The sequence below is a fragment of the Mobula hypostoma genome, chromosome 11, assembly GCF_963921235.1.
Source record: "Mobula hypostoma chromosome 11, sMobHyp1.1, whole genome shotgun sequence".
Lineage (NCBI taxonomy): Eukaryota > Metazoa > Chordata > Chondrichthyes > Myliobatiformes > Myliobatidae > Mobula > Mobula hypostoma.
The window spans coordinates 56,944,697-56,964,364 of record NC_086107.1 but is presented as its reverse complement, the minus strand read 5'-3'; the positions used below and the strand labels follow the sequence as shown (position 1 = coordinate 56,964,364).

Below are 19,668 nucleotides of genomic sequence, written 5' to 3'. Positions count from 1 at the left end.
GACCCTTGTTTGAGTTAATCATAGGCATCTGATTCCTACCTTGGGGCTAAGAATATAAGTAGTCTTGGGGTTGAGTGTGAGGTGCTGGTTTGTCTTGTCAAGATTCCCTGGGAGCAACCTGCCGGAATGCTAGAGCGGCCACTTGCCACCTTTAGGTCGCGTTAGAGAACCATCACTTCATGGAGCCATGCTGTCGGTAGAGCCGTCTTTGGTTGTTTCCAGGGCCAGCTGACTGGCCGCCAGCCACTCCAAGCTAGGTAGGGATCTAGCTGTTTCCGTAGCCAGCTGAGGTTGCTGGCCAAACTGCGACTCAGAGCAACCCAGATGCAGAGAAGGAACTGTCTGTTGTTCTTTGATGTTTGTCTCTTCTTGTCCTCACCTCCGTGGGATAAGTGAGGCCGTTTTGCCATTGCCCTGTGGGGGGATCTGTCTTGCCTTGTCTTTGCCTCTGATGGGTAAGACTGGCCGTTCTGCCGTTACCCAACAGGTGGACCTGTCCCACCTTGGTGTGGAGATAAAGTTGAGTCCTAGCTTGTTTTAGGATAAGTCCCAGCTCTATGTCTATGTACTGTCCAGTCTCGTGTTAGTGTCAGGTTAAAGATGAGTCCTGGCTTTTCGATGGATAAGTCCCGGCTCTATGCTGATGTACAGTTCCTAGTCTGTCTCTGAGCTCCAGCCTCCAAGTTATCAGCCTCCTCATTCCAAGAACCCAAGCCTTGATGATCCCGCAGCCAAGCTCCAAGAACCCAAGCCTCGAGGATCCCAAGCCAAGCTCCAAGAACACAAGCCTCCATACCAAGACCCCAGCATGCAACCAAGCTCAAGACCCAAGACCCCAGCCTGCAGGCAAGTTCAAGACCCAAGACCCAAGCCTGCAGCCAAGCTCAAGACCCAAGACCCCAGCCTGCAGCCAAGCTCAAGACCCAAGACCCCAGCCTCAAGCCTCAAGAGCAAAGACCCAGCCTGTCTGCAAGCTCAGGCCTCTGGACCCCAGCCACATCCTGTCCTGAAGCTATGTCATGTCCTTGTCTGGTTCCGGTGTCCGAGCCCGAGGCAAGACCCAGGTTCTGGGTCCTTGTCCAGTCTTGGGTTTGGAGTCGAAGCGTTGTCTCAAGTCTATGGTTTCTAGTCCTGGTCCCGCTTTCCCTAGCCCAAGTCTGCGTTCTTGTCCCTGCTCCTGGTCTGAATCCTGCCATGTCCCTACTCTAGTCAAGTCCTGTTCATTGTACTTCAGTGTCTGTGTCTCGCATTTGGGTCCGTTCCCAGCACCCCATTGTGACAGTAAGACAAAGGAACACATATATAATCCTCATAGAGGGATCAGAAGTGGAGGGAGTGAGCAGCTTCAAGTTCCCGGGCGTCAAGGTCTCTGAGGATCTAACCTGGTCCCAACATATTGATGTATGACAGGGTAAGGGTAAGACAGCGGCTATATTAGGAGTTTGAAGAGATTTGGCATGTCAACAAATACACTCAAAAACTTCTATAGTTGTACCATGGAGAGCATTCTGACAGACTGCATCACTGTCTGGTATGGAGGGGCTACTGTACAGGACTGAAAGAAGCTGCAAAAGGTTGTAAATCTAGTCAGCTCCATCTTGGGCACTAGCCTACAAACTACCCAGGACATCTTTAGGGACCGGTGTCTCAGAAAGGCAGCATCCATTATTAACGACCCCCAGAACCCAGGGTAGGCCCTTTTGGACTAGATTAGATTACATTACATTCAACTTTATTGTCATTGTGCCAAGTATAGATGCAAAGCCAGTGAAATGCATTTAGCATCTAACCAGAAATGCAAAGAATAGTGTTATTTAAAAAATAACTGCAAATAAAAAAAGTGCTGCGACACACAAATATAAAAGTACTGAGACAGTACAATATGGATGCAATACTGCTTAGCACTGTGATGAGAGGTTCAACAGTGTCACAGCCTCAGGGAAGAAGCTCTTCCTGTGCCTGCTGGTGCGGGAGCAGAGGCTCCTGTAGTGCCTAGCGGATGGGAGGAGAGTAAAAAGTCCATGGTTAGGGTGAGATGCATTCCTGCTAATGCTTTTCGCCCTGCCCAGGCAGCGTTTATGATAGATGTTCTCAATGGTGGGCAATTGGGTGCCGATAATCTGCTCAATGTTACCATCAGGTCAGAGATACAGAAGCCTGCAGGCACACACGCAGTGATTCAAGAACAGCTTCTTCCCCTCTGCCATCCGATTCCTAAATGGACATTGAAGCTTTGGACACTACCTCACTTATTTTAAACAGTATTTCTGTTCTTGCACATTTTTTAAAAAATCTATTCAACACACATAATTGATTTACTTTTTTATTTATTATGTTTTATTTTACTTATTTATTTCTCTCTGTCTGATAGATTATGTATTCCATTGAACTGCTGCTGCTAAGTTAACAAATTTCAGGTCACATACCAGTGATAATAAACCTGATTCTGATTCTGATTCTGATATGGAAACAGCAATGCCCTAGAACAGAAAAGCCCACAAAAAGTATTGGATACAGCCCAGTACATTTCTGGTAAAGCCATCTCCACCTTTGAGCACATCTACATAGAGATCTGTTGTAAGAAGGCAGCACAGGGTTCCACTCACTCACTTTCTCTTGCCCCATCACTGAATCGTTTTCACAACCTATTGGCTCACTTTCAAGTGCTCCTCATCTCATGTTCTCAATACTTATTGTTTAGTTATTTATTATTCTTGTTTGTTTTCTCTTTTTGTATTTGCACTGTTTGTTGTCTTTTGCACATTAGTGTTTGTCCATCTTGTTGGGTGCAGTCTTTCATTGATTCTACTGAGTTTCTTTGCACTTACTGTGAATGCCTGCAGGAAAATTAATCTCAGGATAATCTGTGACACATGTGTATTGTGACAATAAAATTACTTGGAACTTTGATTTTCTTAATACCTATAAAAAAAATCAATCCCTGTCTTGAATAACACAGCAATGACATTCAGAAGGTAAAGTATGGTTTCCTGTTCCTTGTTAGTACCACTCATATTGAAAGAGCAGCAAGTTACTGTTCTGGAAACCTGCTTACTGCTGGGTCAAAGTTAACTGAGCACTTAGCGCATGGCTTATACCTAAACGAAGGTAGATAGAAGACTTTTTCCTAAGACCTGTTTCTCCAGTTTTGCCATTGTCTGCAAGAGAAGGTTCGTAAAAGGTCCAAAGGAATGTTGACATGCTCTCTCCACTTTCTTGACATTTCATGGAATCAGTATGAGAGGCCTGATACTGCCCAAAGCATTTTTCGATGCCAAACCAAGCACTCTCCTACATGTTCCCTTACTTGGGGGCGCATTCCACTGATAGTTAGCATGACTAACTGAATTCAACTCTGAGACTAAAAGCCTCTCTTCCCTCCTCTGCTGACAGCTCCAAATTATGACATTTCCCCCACGCTCCTCTATTAACCTGCTTTCTTCCTGGAGTTGATGCTTCACTGGATTATGCACAATGGGCCACCAGGATGTTTTTCATCGTCTCCTGATCAAGAGCTTCAGAAGATTGAATGTGACATGTAGTTTCATATCAAGGTCTTTTCCTTACTATTTTCAAAATCCAAAAATTTACAAAACAAAGTAAATTTATTACAAAGCACATATATGTCACCATTACAAACCTGAGATTCAATTTCTTGTGGGCAATTACAGTAAATACAAGAAAAACAATAATATCAATGAAAGACCTCTCCCAACAAGGTGGACAACAACCAATGAGACAAAAATTACAAATTGCAAGTACAAAAATAAAGAGGAAAAAATAGTCATAAAAATTGAAATATTTTATTGAGAAATACATATTGAGAACATGAACAGAAGTGTCCTTGATATTGAGTGTATAGTTTATTCGGACATTTCACTGATGAAGTGGAGTGAAACTATCCCCTTTGGTTCAAAAGCCTGATGGTTGAGGCTAATAAATGCTCTTGAACTGGTGGTTGAGATCCTGAAGCTCCTGCACCTTCCTAGTGGCAGCAATGAGATGAGAGCATGGCCTGGATGCTGTGGGTCCATGATGATAGTTGCTGCTTTCCTGTGACAGTGCTATGTATAGATGTGCTCAATACTGGAGAGATCTTTCGCATGATGGACTGGGCCATATCTACTACTTCTGGAGGATTCTCCTTCCAATAGCTTTGGTGTTTCCATACCAGGCTATGATGCAACCTCACAATATACTCTCCAACACACACTTGTAGAAGTTTGTCAAAGTTTTGTATGACATGTTGAATCTTCACAAACATCCAGAAAATAAACGTGCTGCAGTACTTTGTTCATAATGGTTAAACCCAGGAAAGTTTGATAACTCCAAGAAATATAAAGACTCTGACCCTCTCCACCTTTGATCTCCATTGAGGATTGACTCATAGACCTCTGGTTTCCTCCTGAAGTAAAAAAACAATCATCTCCTTGGCCTTGCTGATATTGAGTGAGAGGTTATTGCTGTGCCAGCACTCCCCAGATTTTCAATCCCCCTCCTATAAGCTGATTTGTTTCCACTTTTGATTCAGCCTACGACAGTGATTAGATTGGCAAATGTAAATATGGCACTGGAGTTCTGCTTAGTCTCACACTCATAAAGAAGTAGAGTAGGAGGTTCAGCACACAGTCTTGAAGTGTACCTGTTTTGATGGAGATTATGGAGGAGATGTTGTTGCCAAATCAAAATAACTGGGGTCTGCAAGTGAGGACATCAGAACATCTAGGGAGAAAAAGGAAACTCCTTTGGTGTTCTTACAGTGAGCTTGATCTACATAAGTTTAACTCAGCACAAAGTATGCCTTTTGGCTGTAGATGCATGCCACTCAATTGAAGGTTGATAAAAATGAAGTGGTCCTAAATTGAGATGGATGAAATTCACCAGATCTCGGACATGCTCTCTCCACTGATGCTTATACTTACCAGCCAAACTAGTGATCAATTCCAGCAATCGAAGCTGGATGTAGATGCTTCCATGTGAATGGAAGCAAAGGTAAGAAATGTAATATGTCTTAAATTGTGAAAGCTCACCCTGGCCCACCTTATTAAATCATGATATATTTCTGGCACTGATCAACAGAGTTCTCGTAGAAGAGATGTTCCTAGTAACCTTTTCCAGTATTACTTTTACACATTGCCTGGGGGTGGTGGTGGCACATGGGGAAGTTCCATCACCTTTTGCATTTACAATTAGCGATATGGTTAACCTGTACTTTCACAAAACTGTTTGTGAACCAAGGCACATAGATCAAGGCACGACTGCACATACAGGTGTATGTCAGCCAGTTAGAACAGCAAGAAGAGTTTAAAAGGAGACGGCTATTTCTTCAGCAGTTCGTTCGAGGCACGACTGCACAAACGCGTGGACGTCAGCTGTTTAGAACAGCAAGAAGAGTTTAAAGGAGACAGCTTTATAGATCAGACACCGGAGAGGCAGGTGATAGAGCAGGGGGAGACAGAGTAGGGGGGCTTTAGCTCAACAGGGTCAAAGGATAACGGGTTGAGGCAAGTTAGGTTACCTGTGTAGAATACAGACTGGAAGTATGTGGGTGAGGCCAGTGTTCTGTGCTTGGTGTCAGATGTGGGAAGTCTGGGTGACTCCCAGTCTCCCAAATGGCCACATCTGTGCCAGGTGCATTGAGCTGCAGCTCCTTAAGGACTGCATTAGGGAACTGGAGATGCAGCTCGATGACTTTCGTTTGGTCAGGGAGAGTGAGGAGGTGATAGAGAGCAGCTATAAGCAAGTAGTCACACCGGGGCCTCGGGAAACAGGTAAGTGGGTAACAGTCAGGAGAGGGAAGGGCAAGAGTCAGATGCTAGGGAGTACCCCTGTGGCTGTCCCCCTTAACAATAAGTACTGCTGTTTGAGTACTGTTTGGGGGGGGGGGGGGGAACGGCCTACCTGGGAGAAGCAACAGTGGCTGTGCCTCTAGCAGAGTCTGGCCCTGTGGCTCAGAAGGGTAGGGAAAGGAAGAGGATGTCAGCAGTGATAGGGCACTCTATAGTTAGGAGGTCAGACAGGCAATTCTGTGGACACAGGAAAGATACGCAGACTGTAGTTTGCCTCCCAGGTGCCAGGGTTTGGGATGTTTCTGATCACATGAGCGAAATCCTGAAGTGGGAAGGTGAACAGCCAGAGGTCATGGTACATATTGGTGCCAATGACATAGATAGGAAAAGGGAGGATGTACTGAAAACAAACTACAAGGAGTTAGGAAGGAAGCTGAGAAGCAGGACCTCAAAGGTAGTAATCTCAGGTTTACTGCCTGTCTCATGTGACAGTGAGTATAGGAATAGAATGAGGTGGAGGATAAATGCGTGGCTGAGGGATTGGAGCAGGGGGCAGAGATTCAGATTTCTGGTCATTGGGACCTCTTTTGGGGCAGGTGTGACCTGTACAAAAAGGACGGGTTGCACTTGAATCCCAGGGGAAACAATATCCTGGTGGGGAGGTTTGCTACAGCTATTGGAGAGAGTTTAAACTGGAATTGCTGGGGGGTGGGATCCTAACTGAAGGGACGGAGGAAGAGGCAGTTGGCTCACAAATAGGGAAAGATTAGAGGCAGTGCAAGAGGGAGGATAGGCAGGTGATAAAGAAGGGACGCGCTCAGACCAATGGTTTGAGATGTGCCTGTTTTAATGCAAGGAGTATTATGAATAAAGCGGATGAGTTTAAAGCATGGATCAGTACTTGAAGCTATGATGTTGTGGCCATTACAGAGACTTGGATGCTCAGGGGCAGCAATGGTTACTTAGAGTTCCAGGCTTTAGATGTTTCAGAAAGGACAGGGAGGGAGGCAAAAGATGTGGGGGTTGTGGCACTGCTGATCAGAGATAGTGTCACAGCTGCAGAAAAGGAGAAGTTTGGAGGGATTCTCTACGGGGTCTCTGTGAGTGGAAGTTAGGAACATGAAGAGGTCAATAACTATACGGGGTGATTTTTTATAGACCACCTAATAGTAACAGAGACATCGTGGAGCAGAGAGGGAGACATTCTGGAAAGGTGTAATCATAACAGGGTTGTCATGGTGGGAGATTTTAATTTCCCAAGTGTTGATTGGCATCTCCCTAGAGCAAGGGGTTTAGATAGCGTGGACTTTGTTAGGTTTGTTCAGGAAGGTTTCTTGATGCAATATGTAGATAAGCCGACAAGAGGAGAGGCTGTACTTGATCTAGTATTGTGAAATGAATCTGGTCAGGTGTCAGATCTCTCAGTGGGATAGCATTTTGGAGATAGTGATCACAATTCTCTCTCCTTTACCATAGCATTGGAGAGGGATAGGAACAGACATCAGGAAAGTGTTGAATTGGAGTAAGGGGAAATATGAGGCTATCAGGCAGGAACTTGGAACCATAAATTGGGAACAGATGTTCTCAGGGAAATGTATGGCAGGAATGTGGCAAATGTTCAGGGGATATTTGCGTTGAATTCTGCATATGTACATTCCAATGTGACGGAACGGATGGTAGGGTACAGGAAGCGTGGTGTACAAAGGCTGTTGTAAATCTAGTCAAGAAGAAAAGAAAAGTTTAGGAAAGGTTCAAAAAACTAGATAATGATAGAATCTTGAAGATTATAAGGCTAGCAGAAAGGAGTTTAAGAACAAAATCAGGAGAGCCAGAAGGGGCCATGAGAAGGCCTTGGTGGACAGAAGTACAGAAAACCCCAAAGCATTCTCCAAGTATGTGAAGATAGAGCAGTAGATGTAGTGTATATGGATTTCAGCAAGACATTTGATAAGGTACCCCATGCAAGGCTTATTGAGAAAGTAAGGAGACATGGGATACAAGGGGACATTGCTTTGTGGATTCAGAATTGGCTTGCCCACAGAAGGCAAAGAGGGGTTGTAGACGGGTCATATTATGCATGGGAGCTGGTGACCAGTGGTGTACTTCAGGGAACTGCTCTGAGACCCTTACTCTTCGTGATTTTTCTAAGTGACCTGGATGAAGATGTGGAGGGATGGGTTAGTAAATTTGCTGATGACACATAGATTGGGGTGTTGTGGATAGTGTGGAGGGCTGTCAGAGGTTACAGCGGGATATCGATAAGATGAAAACTGGTCTGAGAAGTGGTAGATGGAGTTCAACGCAGATAAGTGTGAGGTGGTTCATTTTGGTAGGTCAAATATGACGGCAGAATATAGTATTAATGGTAAGACTCTTGGCAGTGTGAAGGATCAGAGGGATCTTGGGATCCAAGTCCACAGGACACTCAAAGCTGCTACACAGGTTGACTCTGTGGTTAAGAAAGCATAGGGTGCATTGGCCTTCATCAATCATGGGATTGAGTTTAGGAGCTATAATGTTGCAGCTCTATAGGACCATGGTCAGACCCCACTTGGAGAGCTGTGCTCAGTTCTGGTCGCCTCATTATCAGAAGGCTGGAAACAATAGACAGGGTGCAGAAGAGATTTACAAGGATGTTGCCTGGATTGGGGAGCATGCCTTACGAGAATATGTTGAGAGGACTCGGCCTCTTCTCCTTGAAGCAACGGAGGATGAAAGGTGACCTGATAGAGGTGTATAAGATGATGAGAGATATTGATTGTATGAATGGTCAGAACCTTTTTCCCAGTTCTGAAATGGCTAGCATGAGAGTGCACAGTTTTAAGGTGCTCGGAAGTAGGTACAGAGGAGATGACAGGAGTAAGTTTTTTACATAGAGGGTGGTGAGTGTGCGGAATGTTCCGCCGGCGACAGTTGTGGAGGAGGATACAATAGAGTCTTTTAAGAGACTCCTGGATAGGTATATCGAGCTTAGAAAAACAGAGAGCGAAGGGTAAGCCTTGTTAATTTCTAAGGTAGGGACATGTTCGGCACACCTTTGTGAGGTGAAGGGCCTGTATTGTGCTGTTGGCTTTCTATGTTTTCTAGTATAGTCTCTGTCTTTCAGGAACATTACTACGGCCATGGTACAGAAAGTAGCTAAGAAGAGCATTAGTTGTGCAGTACAGGTATGCCTTTGAAGGATAACTTTTGTGATCACAGTTCAGAATCAGAATCAGGGTTATTGTCTCTGACATGTGTTGTAAAACTTGTTGTTTTACACAGCAGTACAGTTGAAGACATAAAAAATACTATAAATTCCAATAAAAATAAAATCAATGAATAGTACAAAAGAGGAATAGGGAGGTTGTGTTCGTGGATTCTTGGACCATTCAGAAATCTGATGCTGAAAGGGTCGAAGCTGTTTCTGGAAACTTTAAGGTGTGACTTCAGGCTCCTGCAACTCCTTACTGATGGTGGTAATGAAAACAGGTCATTTGCAAAGGTTAACGTCCTTAATGATGGATGCTGCCATTTGAGGCACAGCCTTTTGAAGATGTCCTCAATGCTGGGGAGACTAGTGCCCATGAAAATGGGTTTGGAAGCAGAAGTACAATGAAAACTTACCACCATCTGTTTTACATTAGCCATCAAATCTGAGCTATTCTCAGTTCATAAAATATATTTATCAAAAGTAATTGGTTTTCAAAAATAATCAACAAAACTAACTTATTCCCCCAACAGAACCAAATGTAGTGAACAGCCTACAAGTTGACGATGTTGGCACCAACTCCATAACACTGAATTGGAAGCAACCAATAGGATATAAAGATGACTATCGCTATTGGGTAGTGACAGAAGATAGTTCAGAACCTACCATTACCATTCAAAATGAAACTGTACAATTTGAAAATGCCACTGTGAGCAATCTGATCGCTGGAACCAATAACACGTTCACTGTTATCACACTTGTAGCAAATGTCCAGTCTGATTCCAGAGAAGTATCCAGCTACACAAGTAAGTACCGCAGAAGGTATCATCCCTCTATAGTAAATTATATAAATAATTCATTTCCACTGAAGAACCCAAAAGCAAATTTCTGAACACCACCACTCAATCTGCAGAAAATGTGTGTCACTTTAACTTCTGGCCCATTCCCACTCTGGGCTCTCACTCTTTGGTTTCTTACACTATTACAGTGAAGCTCAAAGATAGTTTGAGGAAAAGCAGTTCATCTTTCACTTTGACCTCAGTTGTTCTCTCCACAGATGCTGCTTAATCTGTTGCAATTTCCTGATTTTGATTCTACCAGGTTTTGAGCTTTATTAACTATACAATACTTGTAATTCCTCCTCATCAGTTTAAACACGATTCAATACTTGGATAACACTCTCATCTGCTGAGATGTTTCTATGTTCCTATTCTGTGATGAACATTACTTACCTTACACCACATTACGTTTTGTGTCTGAATCCTCCTGGAAAATCGCATCATTTCTTTCATCTCACAGAATCCGTGCAAATACCAGAAGAAAACATCAGTGTTAGCAGCAATGGAACAGTGGATAGATTGTTTGTGTCCTGGATTCCACCACCTGGAAACGTGGAGGTGTTCTTTATCACTCTTCAAGATGTAAAAAACACATCAGTACAAAAAGTCAACAGTACAAATTCCACTTCTGTAATTTTCACTGATCTTCAACCTGGTCGAGTGTACAACATCACAGTGATTACAAGCAGTGGACCTTTCAATGTTACCTCTGCCAATGTACAGGGTATAACAGGTATGTGCAAAGTGTGAGGAGCTCTTTTAATTGAATTTGTCTTTTGTATTAGAAATGATGAATGTGGAACACATTCTTAAGCACCAGTTGCCAAGTTTGGGATGTGAAATCACCATGATTGAGGAACTTGATCTCCAGCGTTTCACTAACATTGATTGTTTGACCCAGGTTCAACATTTAATTATTGGGGACCATAACACTTGACACCCAATGAAATACTTTTGAGGTTTAATTATTAACATAATGTCAGGAAGTTTCAATTTTCTACACTAAATTTACTAAAAGCTGGTTATCAGTGAGGTTTTTTACTTGGTATTTTAATAAGGAATATCAGCTTTTTAATTTATGTAGGTATGGTTTCCTGTAGTGCAATTGAACATATTGATTCATTTGGTTTTAAGTTGATTACAGTACTCATTATTTACTGTGTTGTCTGAAGATGGTTCTTAGGTTGAAACTGCTAAACCTTGTTTTATTTGAATCTCAACAAATAAAACAAATATACACAAGGTATCAGACGTTAATCTACATCAAAGGTTAGAGTATTGACAATCGACTGCAATTAACATTTGTCATGTCCACTCTCACAATATTTCTATGTTTCCATCTGCCTGATTTGTTATTCTGATACAAGCCTTTTGTCTCAGCCACCTTAAGTTCTTGCCGCACTTTTAAGGAAAATAACATTGACAAATATTTCAAAACATTTGGGAAATTTTTAGCAGCTGACTCCTGCTGAAATTATACAGTATATTTTCCTCTACTCTGATCCTCAAGTAGTGTTTCATATCGCAAAGTGTGGCCAATCAAGAAATAATAACCAAGAATATCAAAAGCTCAAAAGAAATCTCTGTATATTGGTGCTGTTCAAAACAACTGTACACTTTCTTTCCTCATTCAGTTCCAAGCCCACCTGGTACTATCCAGGTGTTGAACTTCAGTACCAATTTCATCTCATTAAACTGGGGAGCACCTGCTGATATGGATGATGGAAGTTACTCTTTCAATATAACCTACAGTGATGGTTCTTCTACAAGGTCTATTGTCGAACAGTCAAGCTTCATCACAATTTCAAATCTTAGCTCTGCAACAGAATACACAATTTCCGTGGCCACCCTTGGACCCAGAAACCTGTCGAGTGGCATTGAGGAGATCAATCACATGACACGTAAGTGTAGTAAGAAATATCTATATTTTCATGTTTCCAACTTGATTCTTAAAACAAGAGCACTTTGTAAATTACAGCTTTCCTTGAGAAAATTCTTTACTATATAGTTAGAATGTTAAAGCTTTGGCATAGGTGTGTAAAACAGTTTAAATGTAAATAAAAGTTAACAATGCTACAGTTTATTCAATAAATAACTTACTAGATTCAACTCTTCACTCGTATAACATCAATTTGAGAATTCCTTTCTCATTCATACTATTCTGTTCATTGTCTCTGTTACCAATGTTTGTCTGATAATTTACAGATCTAGTCTGATCAAGTTTCTTTTGCTTGAATCAGGGTACTAGTATTAAATACTGAAAGAGACACATGAATGAAACTGTAAAATAAGGGTTGCCACTGGAATACAATGTGTATCCTTGGCCATTAAGCTCTCAGCTATCATCTTGATTCACTATGCATACAACATCATACATGCCAATCTATAACTGTGCTACAAATTCACCTACCTTATTCCATATACTGCACACATTCAAATATTTCACCTTCAGTCCTGCAATAACCCTTTTTGATTTTGTCCACTTTTTACATTGCAACTTATCCTATTGACTGCCATTTTGCCCTTTCAACAGTCTCTCCTCACAAGAAATTGCCTCTGTTTGTAAACCAGCTACCTCATCTTCGGCACTATCATCTGCCTTTCCTACGATATTTCTTGCATTGAAATATACGAAACTCAGTACAGTAGCCACACTTTGCTCAAACTTTTGATTCCTAACTTTGTCTGAGGTCTTACCAACATCTGTTTCCACTAACTGTTCTGGCACTATGATTCCCATCCACATGCAGCATGAACAAAACTTCCCCTCCAGTTCTGGTGCAAACCATCCCTTGTGTACAGGTCCCACCTTCCCTGAAAGAGAGCCTAATGATCCTAAATTCTTATGCCCTCCCTCCTACACCAACTCCTCAGCCATGTATTGAACTGTATAATCTTCCTAGTTCTGGCCTCACAAGCACGTGGTATGGGTAGCAATCCTGAGATCACTGACAATAACATTGTCGTTGGCCGATCCAAGATGGTGATGAATTGTCATATAGGAGAGAGATTGAAAATCTGAATGATTGGTACCACAACACAACCTCTCCCTTCATGACAGCAAGACCAAAGAGCTGATTATTCACTACAGGAGGAACAAACCAGAAGTCTGTCAGCCGCTCCTCATGGAAGGGTCAGATATGGAGAAGGTCAAAATCTTTAAACACCGCAGTGCTATCATTTCAGGGGATCTGTCCTGTGCCCTGTACATAAGTGCTATTACAGAGATGGCACAGCAATGTCTCTACTCCTCTTATGAACATACGTTGATTTGGCATGCCATCTAAAACTTGGCCAAGCTTCAATAGATGTGCAGTTAATAGTATATTTCGTAGTGGCACGATGGCCTGATTGAGAAGTTGCAGAGCCTGGGCCTCTGTACCTCCCTCTGCAATTGGATCCTCGACTTCCTAACCGGAAGACCATAGTCTGTGCGGATTGGTGATATATCCTCCTCGTTGACGATCAACACTAGTGCACCTCGGGGATGTGTGCTTAGCCCACTGCTCTACTCTCTGTATACACATGGCTATGTGGCTAGGCATAGCACAAATACCCTCTACAAGTTTGCTGATGATACAACCATTGTTGGTAGAATCTCAGGTTGTGACAAGAGGGCTTACAGGAGTGAGATATGCTAACTAGTGGAATGGTGCCGCAGCAACAACCTGGCACTCAATGTCAGTAAGGCGAAAGATTGTGGACTTTGGGAAGGGTAAGTGACATGGTCTGGTCCATGAGGTCCACATTCCAGTTCACGGTCCGGTCCGTGGACTCAGGAGTCTGGGTCTTCCAGCTGACCCTTGTTTGAGTTAATCATGGACACCTGATTCCCATCTTGGAGCTTGGAAAATAAGTAGGTTGGGGTTGAGTGTGAGGTGCTGGTTTGTCTTGTCAAGATTCCCTGGGAGCAACCTGCCGGAATGCTAGAGCGGCCACTTGCTTCCTTTAGGCCGCGTTAGAGAACCATCACTTCATGGAGCCATGCTGTCGGTAGAGCCGTCTTTGCGGTATGGATTTGGTTGTTTCCAGGGCCAGCTGACTGGCTGCCAGCAACTCCGAGCTAGGTAGGGATCCGGCTGTTTCCGTAGCCAGCTGAGGTTGCTGGCCATACTGCGACTCGGAGCAACCTCGATGTAGAGAAGGAACTGTCTGTTGTTCTTTGGTGTTTGTCTCTTCTTGTCCTCGCCTCCGTGGGGTAAGTCAGGTTGTTTTGCCTTTGCCCTGCGGGGGGATCTGTCTTGTCCTTGCCTCTGTGGGGTAAGTGAGGCCATTCTGCCATCACCCTGCGGGGTGTCCTGTCTTGTCTTGTCCTCACCTCCGTGGGGTGTCAGGCCATTTTGCCGTTGCCCTGCGGGGGGACCTGTCTTCTCTTGTCTTTGCTTCTGATGGGTAAGTCTGGCCGTTCTGCCATTACCCAACAGGTGGACCTGTCCCACATTGGTGTGGAGATAAAGTTGAGTCCCGGTTTGTTTTAGGATAAGTCCCAGATCTATGTCTATGTACTATCCAGTCTCGTGTTAGTGTCGTGTTAAAGATGAATCCTGGCTTATCGATGGATAAGTCCCGGCTTTTCGATGGATAAGTCCTGGCTCTATGTTGATGTACAGTTCCCAGTCTGTCTCTGAGCTCCACCCTCCGAGTTATCAGCCTCCTCATTCCAAGAACCCTAGCCTCGACGATCCCGCAGCCAAGCTCCAAGAACCCAAGCCTCGAGGATCCCAAGCCAAGCTCCAAGAACCTAAGCCTTGAGGATCCCAAGCCAAGCTCCAAGAACCCAAGCCTCGACGACCCCAAGCCAAGCTCCCAGCCTGCAGCTAAGCTCAAGACCCAAGACCCAAGAATCCAGCCTGAAGCCAAGCTCAAGACCCAAGTCCCAAGACCCCAGCCTGCAGCCAAGCTCAAGACCCAAGACCCCAGCCTCAAGCCTCAAGAGCAAAGACCCCAGCCTGTCTGCAAGCTCAGGCCTCTGGACCCCAGCCATATCCTGTCCTGAAGCCATGTCATGTCCTTGTCTAGTTCTCGGGTCCGAGCCCGAGGCAAGACCCAGGTTCTGGGTCTTTGTCCAGTCTCGGGCTCAGAGTCGAAGCCTTGTTTCCTAGTCCATGTTTTCTAGTCCTGGTCCCGCTTTCCTTCACCCAAGTCTGCGTCCTTGTCCCTGCTCCTGGTCTGAATGCTGTCACGTCCCTACTCTAGTCAAGTCCTGTTCGTTGTACTTCAGTGTCTGTGTCTCGCATTTGAGTCCATTCCCAGCACCCCACTGTGACAGTAAGACAAAGGAACACATACTAATCCTCATTGAGGGATCAGAAGTGGAGAGAGTGAGCAGCTTCAAGTTCCCGGGTGTCAAGATCTCTGAGGATCTAACCTGGTCCCAACATATTGATGTAGTCACAAAGAGGGTAAGACAGCGGCTATACTTCATTAGGAGTTTGAAGAGATTTGGCATGTCAACAAATACACTCAAAAACATCTATAGTTGTACCGTAGAGAGCATTCTGACAGGCTGCATCACTGTCTGGTATGGAGGGGCTACTGCACAGGACCGAAAGAAGCTGCAGAAGGTTGTAAATCTAGTCAGCTCCATCTTAGGCACTAGCCTACAAACTACCCAGGACATCGTTAGGGAGCGGTATCTCAGAAAGGCAGCATCCTTTATTAAGGACCTCCAGAACCTAGGGTATGCCCTTTTAGATTAGATTAGATTAGATTAGCTTCAACTTCATTGTCATTGTGCCAAGTACGGATACAAAGCCAATGAAATGCATTTAGCATCTGACCAGAAATGCAAAGAATAGTGTTATTTACAAAATAACTGCAAATAAAAAAAGTGCTACAGCACACAAATATGAAAGTATTGAGACAGTACAATACGCATGCAATACTGCTTAGCGCTGTGATGAGAGGTTCAACAGGATCACAGCCTCAGGGAAGAAGCTCTTCCTGTGCCTGCTGGTGCAGGAGCGGAAGCTCCTGTAGTGCCTAGCGGATGGGAGGAGAGTAAAAAGTCCATGGTTAGGGTGAGATGCATCCCTGATAATGCGTTTTGCCCTGCCCAGGCAGCGTTTATGGTAGATGTTCTCAATGGTGGGCAACTGGGTGCCAATAATCTGCTCAATGTTACCATCATGTCAGAGATACAGAAGCCTGAAGGCACACATGCAGTGATTCAAGAACAGCTTCTTCCCCTCTGCCATCTGATTCCTAAATTGACATTGAAGCTTTGGACACTACCTCACTTTTTTTTAAACAGTATTTCTGTTTTTGCACATTTTTTAAAAAATCTAGCACTCCCCAGATTTTCAATCTCCCTCCTATAAGCTGATTTGTTTCCACTTTTGATTCGGCCTACGACAGTGATTAGATTGGCAAATGTAAATATGGCACTGGAGTTCTGCTTAGTCTCACACTCATAAAGAAGTAGAGTAGGAGGTTCAGCACACAGTCTTGAAGTGTACCTGTTTTGATGGAGATTATGGAGGAGATGTTGTTGCCAAATCAAACTAACTGGGGCCTGCAAGTGAGGACATCAGAACATCCAGGGAGAAAAAGGAAACTCCTTTGGTGTTCTTACAGTGAGCTTGATCTACATAAGTTTAACTCAGCACAAAGTGTGCCTTTTGGCTGTAGATGCACGCCACTCAATTGAAGGTTGATAAAAATGAAGTGGTCCTAAATTGGGATGGATGAAATTCACCAGATCTCGGACATGCTCTCTCCACTGATGCTTATACTTACCAGCCAAACTCGTGATCAATTCCAGCAATCGAAGCTGGATGTAGATGCTTCCATGTGAATGGAAGCAAAGGTAAGAAAAGTAATATGTCTTATATTGTGAAAGCTCGCCTTGGCCCACCTTATTAAATTATGATATATTTCTGGCACTGATCAACAGAGATGTTGCAGCAGAGAAGTTCCAAGTAACCTTTTCCAGTATTACTTTTACACATTGCCTGGGGTTGGTGGGGGTACATGGGGAAGTTCCATGATCCTTTGCATTTTTAATTAGAGATATGGTTAACCTGTACTTTCACGAAACTGTTTGTGAACCAAGGCACATAGATCAAGGCACGACTGCACAAGCGCATGGACGTCAGCCAGTTAGAACAGTCAGAAGAGTTTAAAGGAGACAGCTTTATAGAGCAGACACCGGAGAAGCGGGCGACAGAGCAGAGGGAGGCAGAGAAGGGGGGCTTTGGCTCAACGGGGTCAAGGGATAACAAGTCAAGGTGAAGTAGGTTACCTGTGTAGATTACAGACTGGAAGTCTGTGGGTGAGGCCAGTGTTCTGTGCTCGGAGTCAGATGTGGGAAGTCCGGGTGACACCCAGCCTCCCAAACGGCCACATCTCTGCTGGGTGCATTGAGCTGCAGCTCCTTAAGGACTGCATTAGGGAACTGGAGATGCAGCTCGATGACCTTCGTTTGGTCAGGGAGAGTGAGGAGGTGATAGAGAGCAGCTATAAGCAAGTAGTCACACCGGGGCCTCGGCAGACAGGTAAGTGGGTAACAGTCAGGAGACGGAAGGGCAACAGTCAGATGCTAGAGAGTACCCTGTGGCTATCGCCCTTAACAATAAGTACTCTTGTTTGAGTACTGTTGGCGGGGTGGGGACGGCCTACCTGGGGGAAGCAACAGTGGCCGTGCCACTAGCACAGAGTCTGGCCCTGTGGCTCAGAAAGGTAGGGAAAGGAAGAGGATGTCAGCAGTGATAAGGGACTCGATAGTTAGGGGGTCAGACAGGCAATTCTGTGGACACAGGAAAGATACGCGGACGGTAGTTTGCCTCCCAGGTGACAGGGTTTGGGATGTTTTTGATCGCGTCCACGAATTCCTGAAGTGGGAAAGTGAACAGCCAGAGGTCATGGTGCATATTGGTGCCAATGACATAGATAGGAAAAGGGAGGATGTACTGAAAACAAACTACAGGGAATTAGGAAGGAAGTTGAGAAGCTGGACCTCAAAGAAGAGGAGTCAGTAGAACATGTAGTTCTGAGTTGCAGGAAGTATGGGATACAGAGAGAGATGATGAGAAATAAATTAAGGGAGTTGGGGATGCAGGAATTCACATTAAAAGGATTGCTGGGCATGGGTGAGAGAGCACAAGTCCGGGTATTTTTAGCGTTTTTAAGGGGTACAGGGGTTTTTTATAGAATATGACGAATAAACAGGAATAGGATACTAGGATGGTCAAAGATGGGAGGGTGAAGTGTAGGTTTGTATGTCTGTGTGTGTGTGTGTGATTGGGTGAAGGGATTTAGAATGTATGTCCAGTGCACATTCTGGAGCAGAGGGTGGCGGTAATGCACCATTAAGCTGGATGCCAACCGCCGTAAAACAAGATACAGACAGACAGACAGGACCTCAAAGGTAGTAATCTCAGGTTTACTGCCTGTGTCATGTGACAGTGAGTGTAGGAATAGAATGAGGTGGAGGATAAATGCGTGGCTGAGGGATTGGAGCAGTGGGCAAGGTTCAGATTTCTGGATCATTGGGACCTCTTCTGGGGCAGGTGTGACCTGTACAAAAAAGATGGGTTGCACTTGAATCCCAGGGGGACCAATATCCTGGTGGGGGGGTTTGCTACAGCTATTGGAGAGAGTTTAAACTGGAATTGCTGGGGGGTGGGATCCTAACTGAAGGGACGGAGGAAGAGGCAGTTGGCTCACAAATAGAGAAAGATTAGAGGCAGTGCAAGAGGAAGGATAGGCAAGTGATAGAGAAGGGACGCGCTCAAACCGATGGTTTGAGATGTGCCTGTTTTAATGCAAGGAGTATTATGAATAAAGCGGATGAGTTTAAAGTATGGATCAGTACTTGAAGCTATGATGTTGTGGCCATTACAGAGACTTGGATGCTCAGGGGCAGGAATGGTTACTTAGAGTTCCAGGCTTTAGATGTTTCAGAAAGGACAGGGAGGGAGGCAAAAGACGTGGGGGTTGTGGCACTGCTGATCAGAGATAGTGTCACAGCTGCGGAAAAGGAGAAGTCATGGAGGGATTCTCTATGGGGTCTCTGTGAGTGGAAGTTAAGAACATGAAGAGGTCAATAACTATACGGGGTGATTTTTTATAGACCACCTAATAGTAACAGAGACATCGTGGAGCAGAGAGGGAGACATTCTGGAAAGGTGTAATCATAACAGGGTTGTCATGGTGGGAGATTTTAATTTCCCAAGTGTTGATTGGCATCTCCCTAGAGCAAGGGGTTTAGATAGCGTGGACTTTGTTAGGTTTGTTCAGGAAGGTTTCTTGATGCAATATGTAGATAAGCCGACAAGAGGAGAGGCTGTACTTGATCTAGTATTGTGAAATGAATCTGGTCAGGTGTCAGATCTCTCAGTGGGATAGTATTTTGGAGATAGTGATCACAATTCTCTCTCCTTTACCATAGCATTGGAGAGGGATAGGAACAGACATTAGGAAATCATTTAATTGGAGTAAGGAGAAATATGAAGTTATCAGGCAGGAACTTGGAACCAAAAATTGGGAACAGATGTCCTCAGGGAAATGTATGGCAGAAATGTGGCAAATGTTCAGGGGATATTTGCGTTGAGTTCTGCATATGTACGTTCCAATGTGACGGAACGGATAGTAGGGTACGGGAAGCATGGTGTACAAAGGCTGTTGTAAATCTCGTCAAGTAAAAAAGAAAAGCTTTGGAAAGGTTCAAAAATCTAGATAATGATAGAATCTTGAAGATTATAAGGCTAGCAGGAAGGAGCTTAAGAACAAAATCAGGAGAGCCAGAAGGGGCCATGAGAAGACCTTAACGGACAGAAAACCCAAAGCATTCTACAAGGGGAAGACATGAGAGAATAGGACCAATCAAGTGTGACTGTGGAAAAGTGTG

General features: G+C 44.2%; 1 protein-coding gene across 7 annotated transcripts in view; it reads left to right on the top strand.

Annotated features, from left to right (window-relative positions):
* LOC134353772 (receptor-type tyrosine-protein phosphatase eta-like) overlaps positions 1-19,668 on the top strand; it is a 299,381-nt gene that overhangs the window by 182,872 nt on the left and 96,841 nt on the right. For 6 of the 7 annotated variants that reach the window (XR_010019675.1, XM_063062133.1, XM_063062132.1 and 3 more), the window contains 3 exons: positions 9,513-9,785; positions 10,279-10,551; positions 11,453-11,719. Coding sequence is in view for 6 of the 7 variants with exons in the window: in XM_063062133.1 (XP_062918203.1) it covers positions 9,513-9,785; positions 10,279-10,551; positions 11,453-11,719 (813 nt within the window). In the remaining variant the exon portion in view is untranslated. The remainder of the gene's footprint in view (positions 1-9,512; positions 9,786-10,278; positions 10,552-11,452; positions 11,720-19,668) is intronic. The other variant, XM_063062130.1, reaches the window with a different exon arrangement.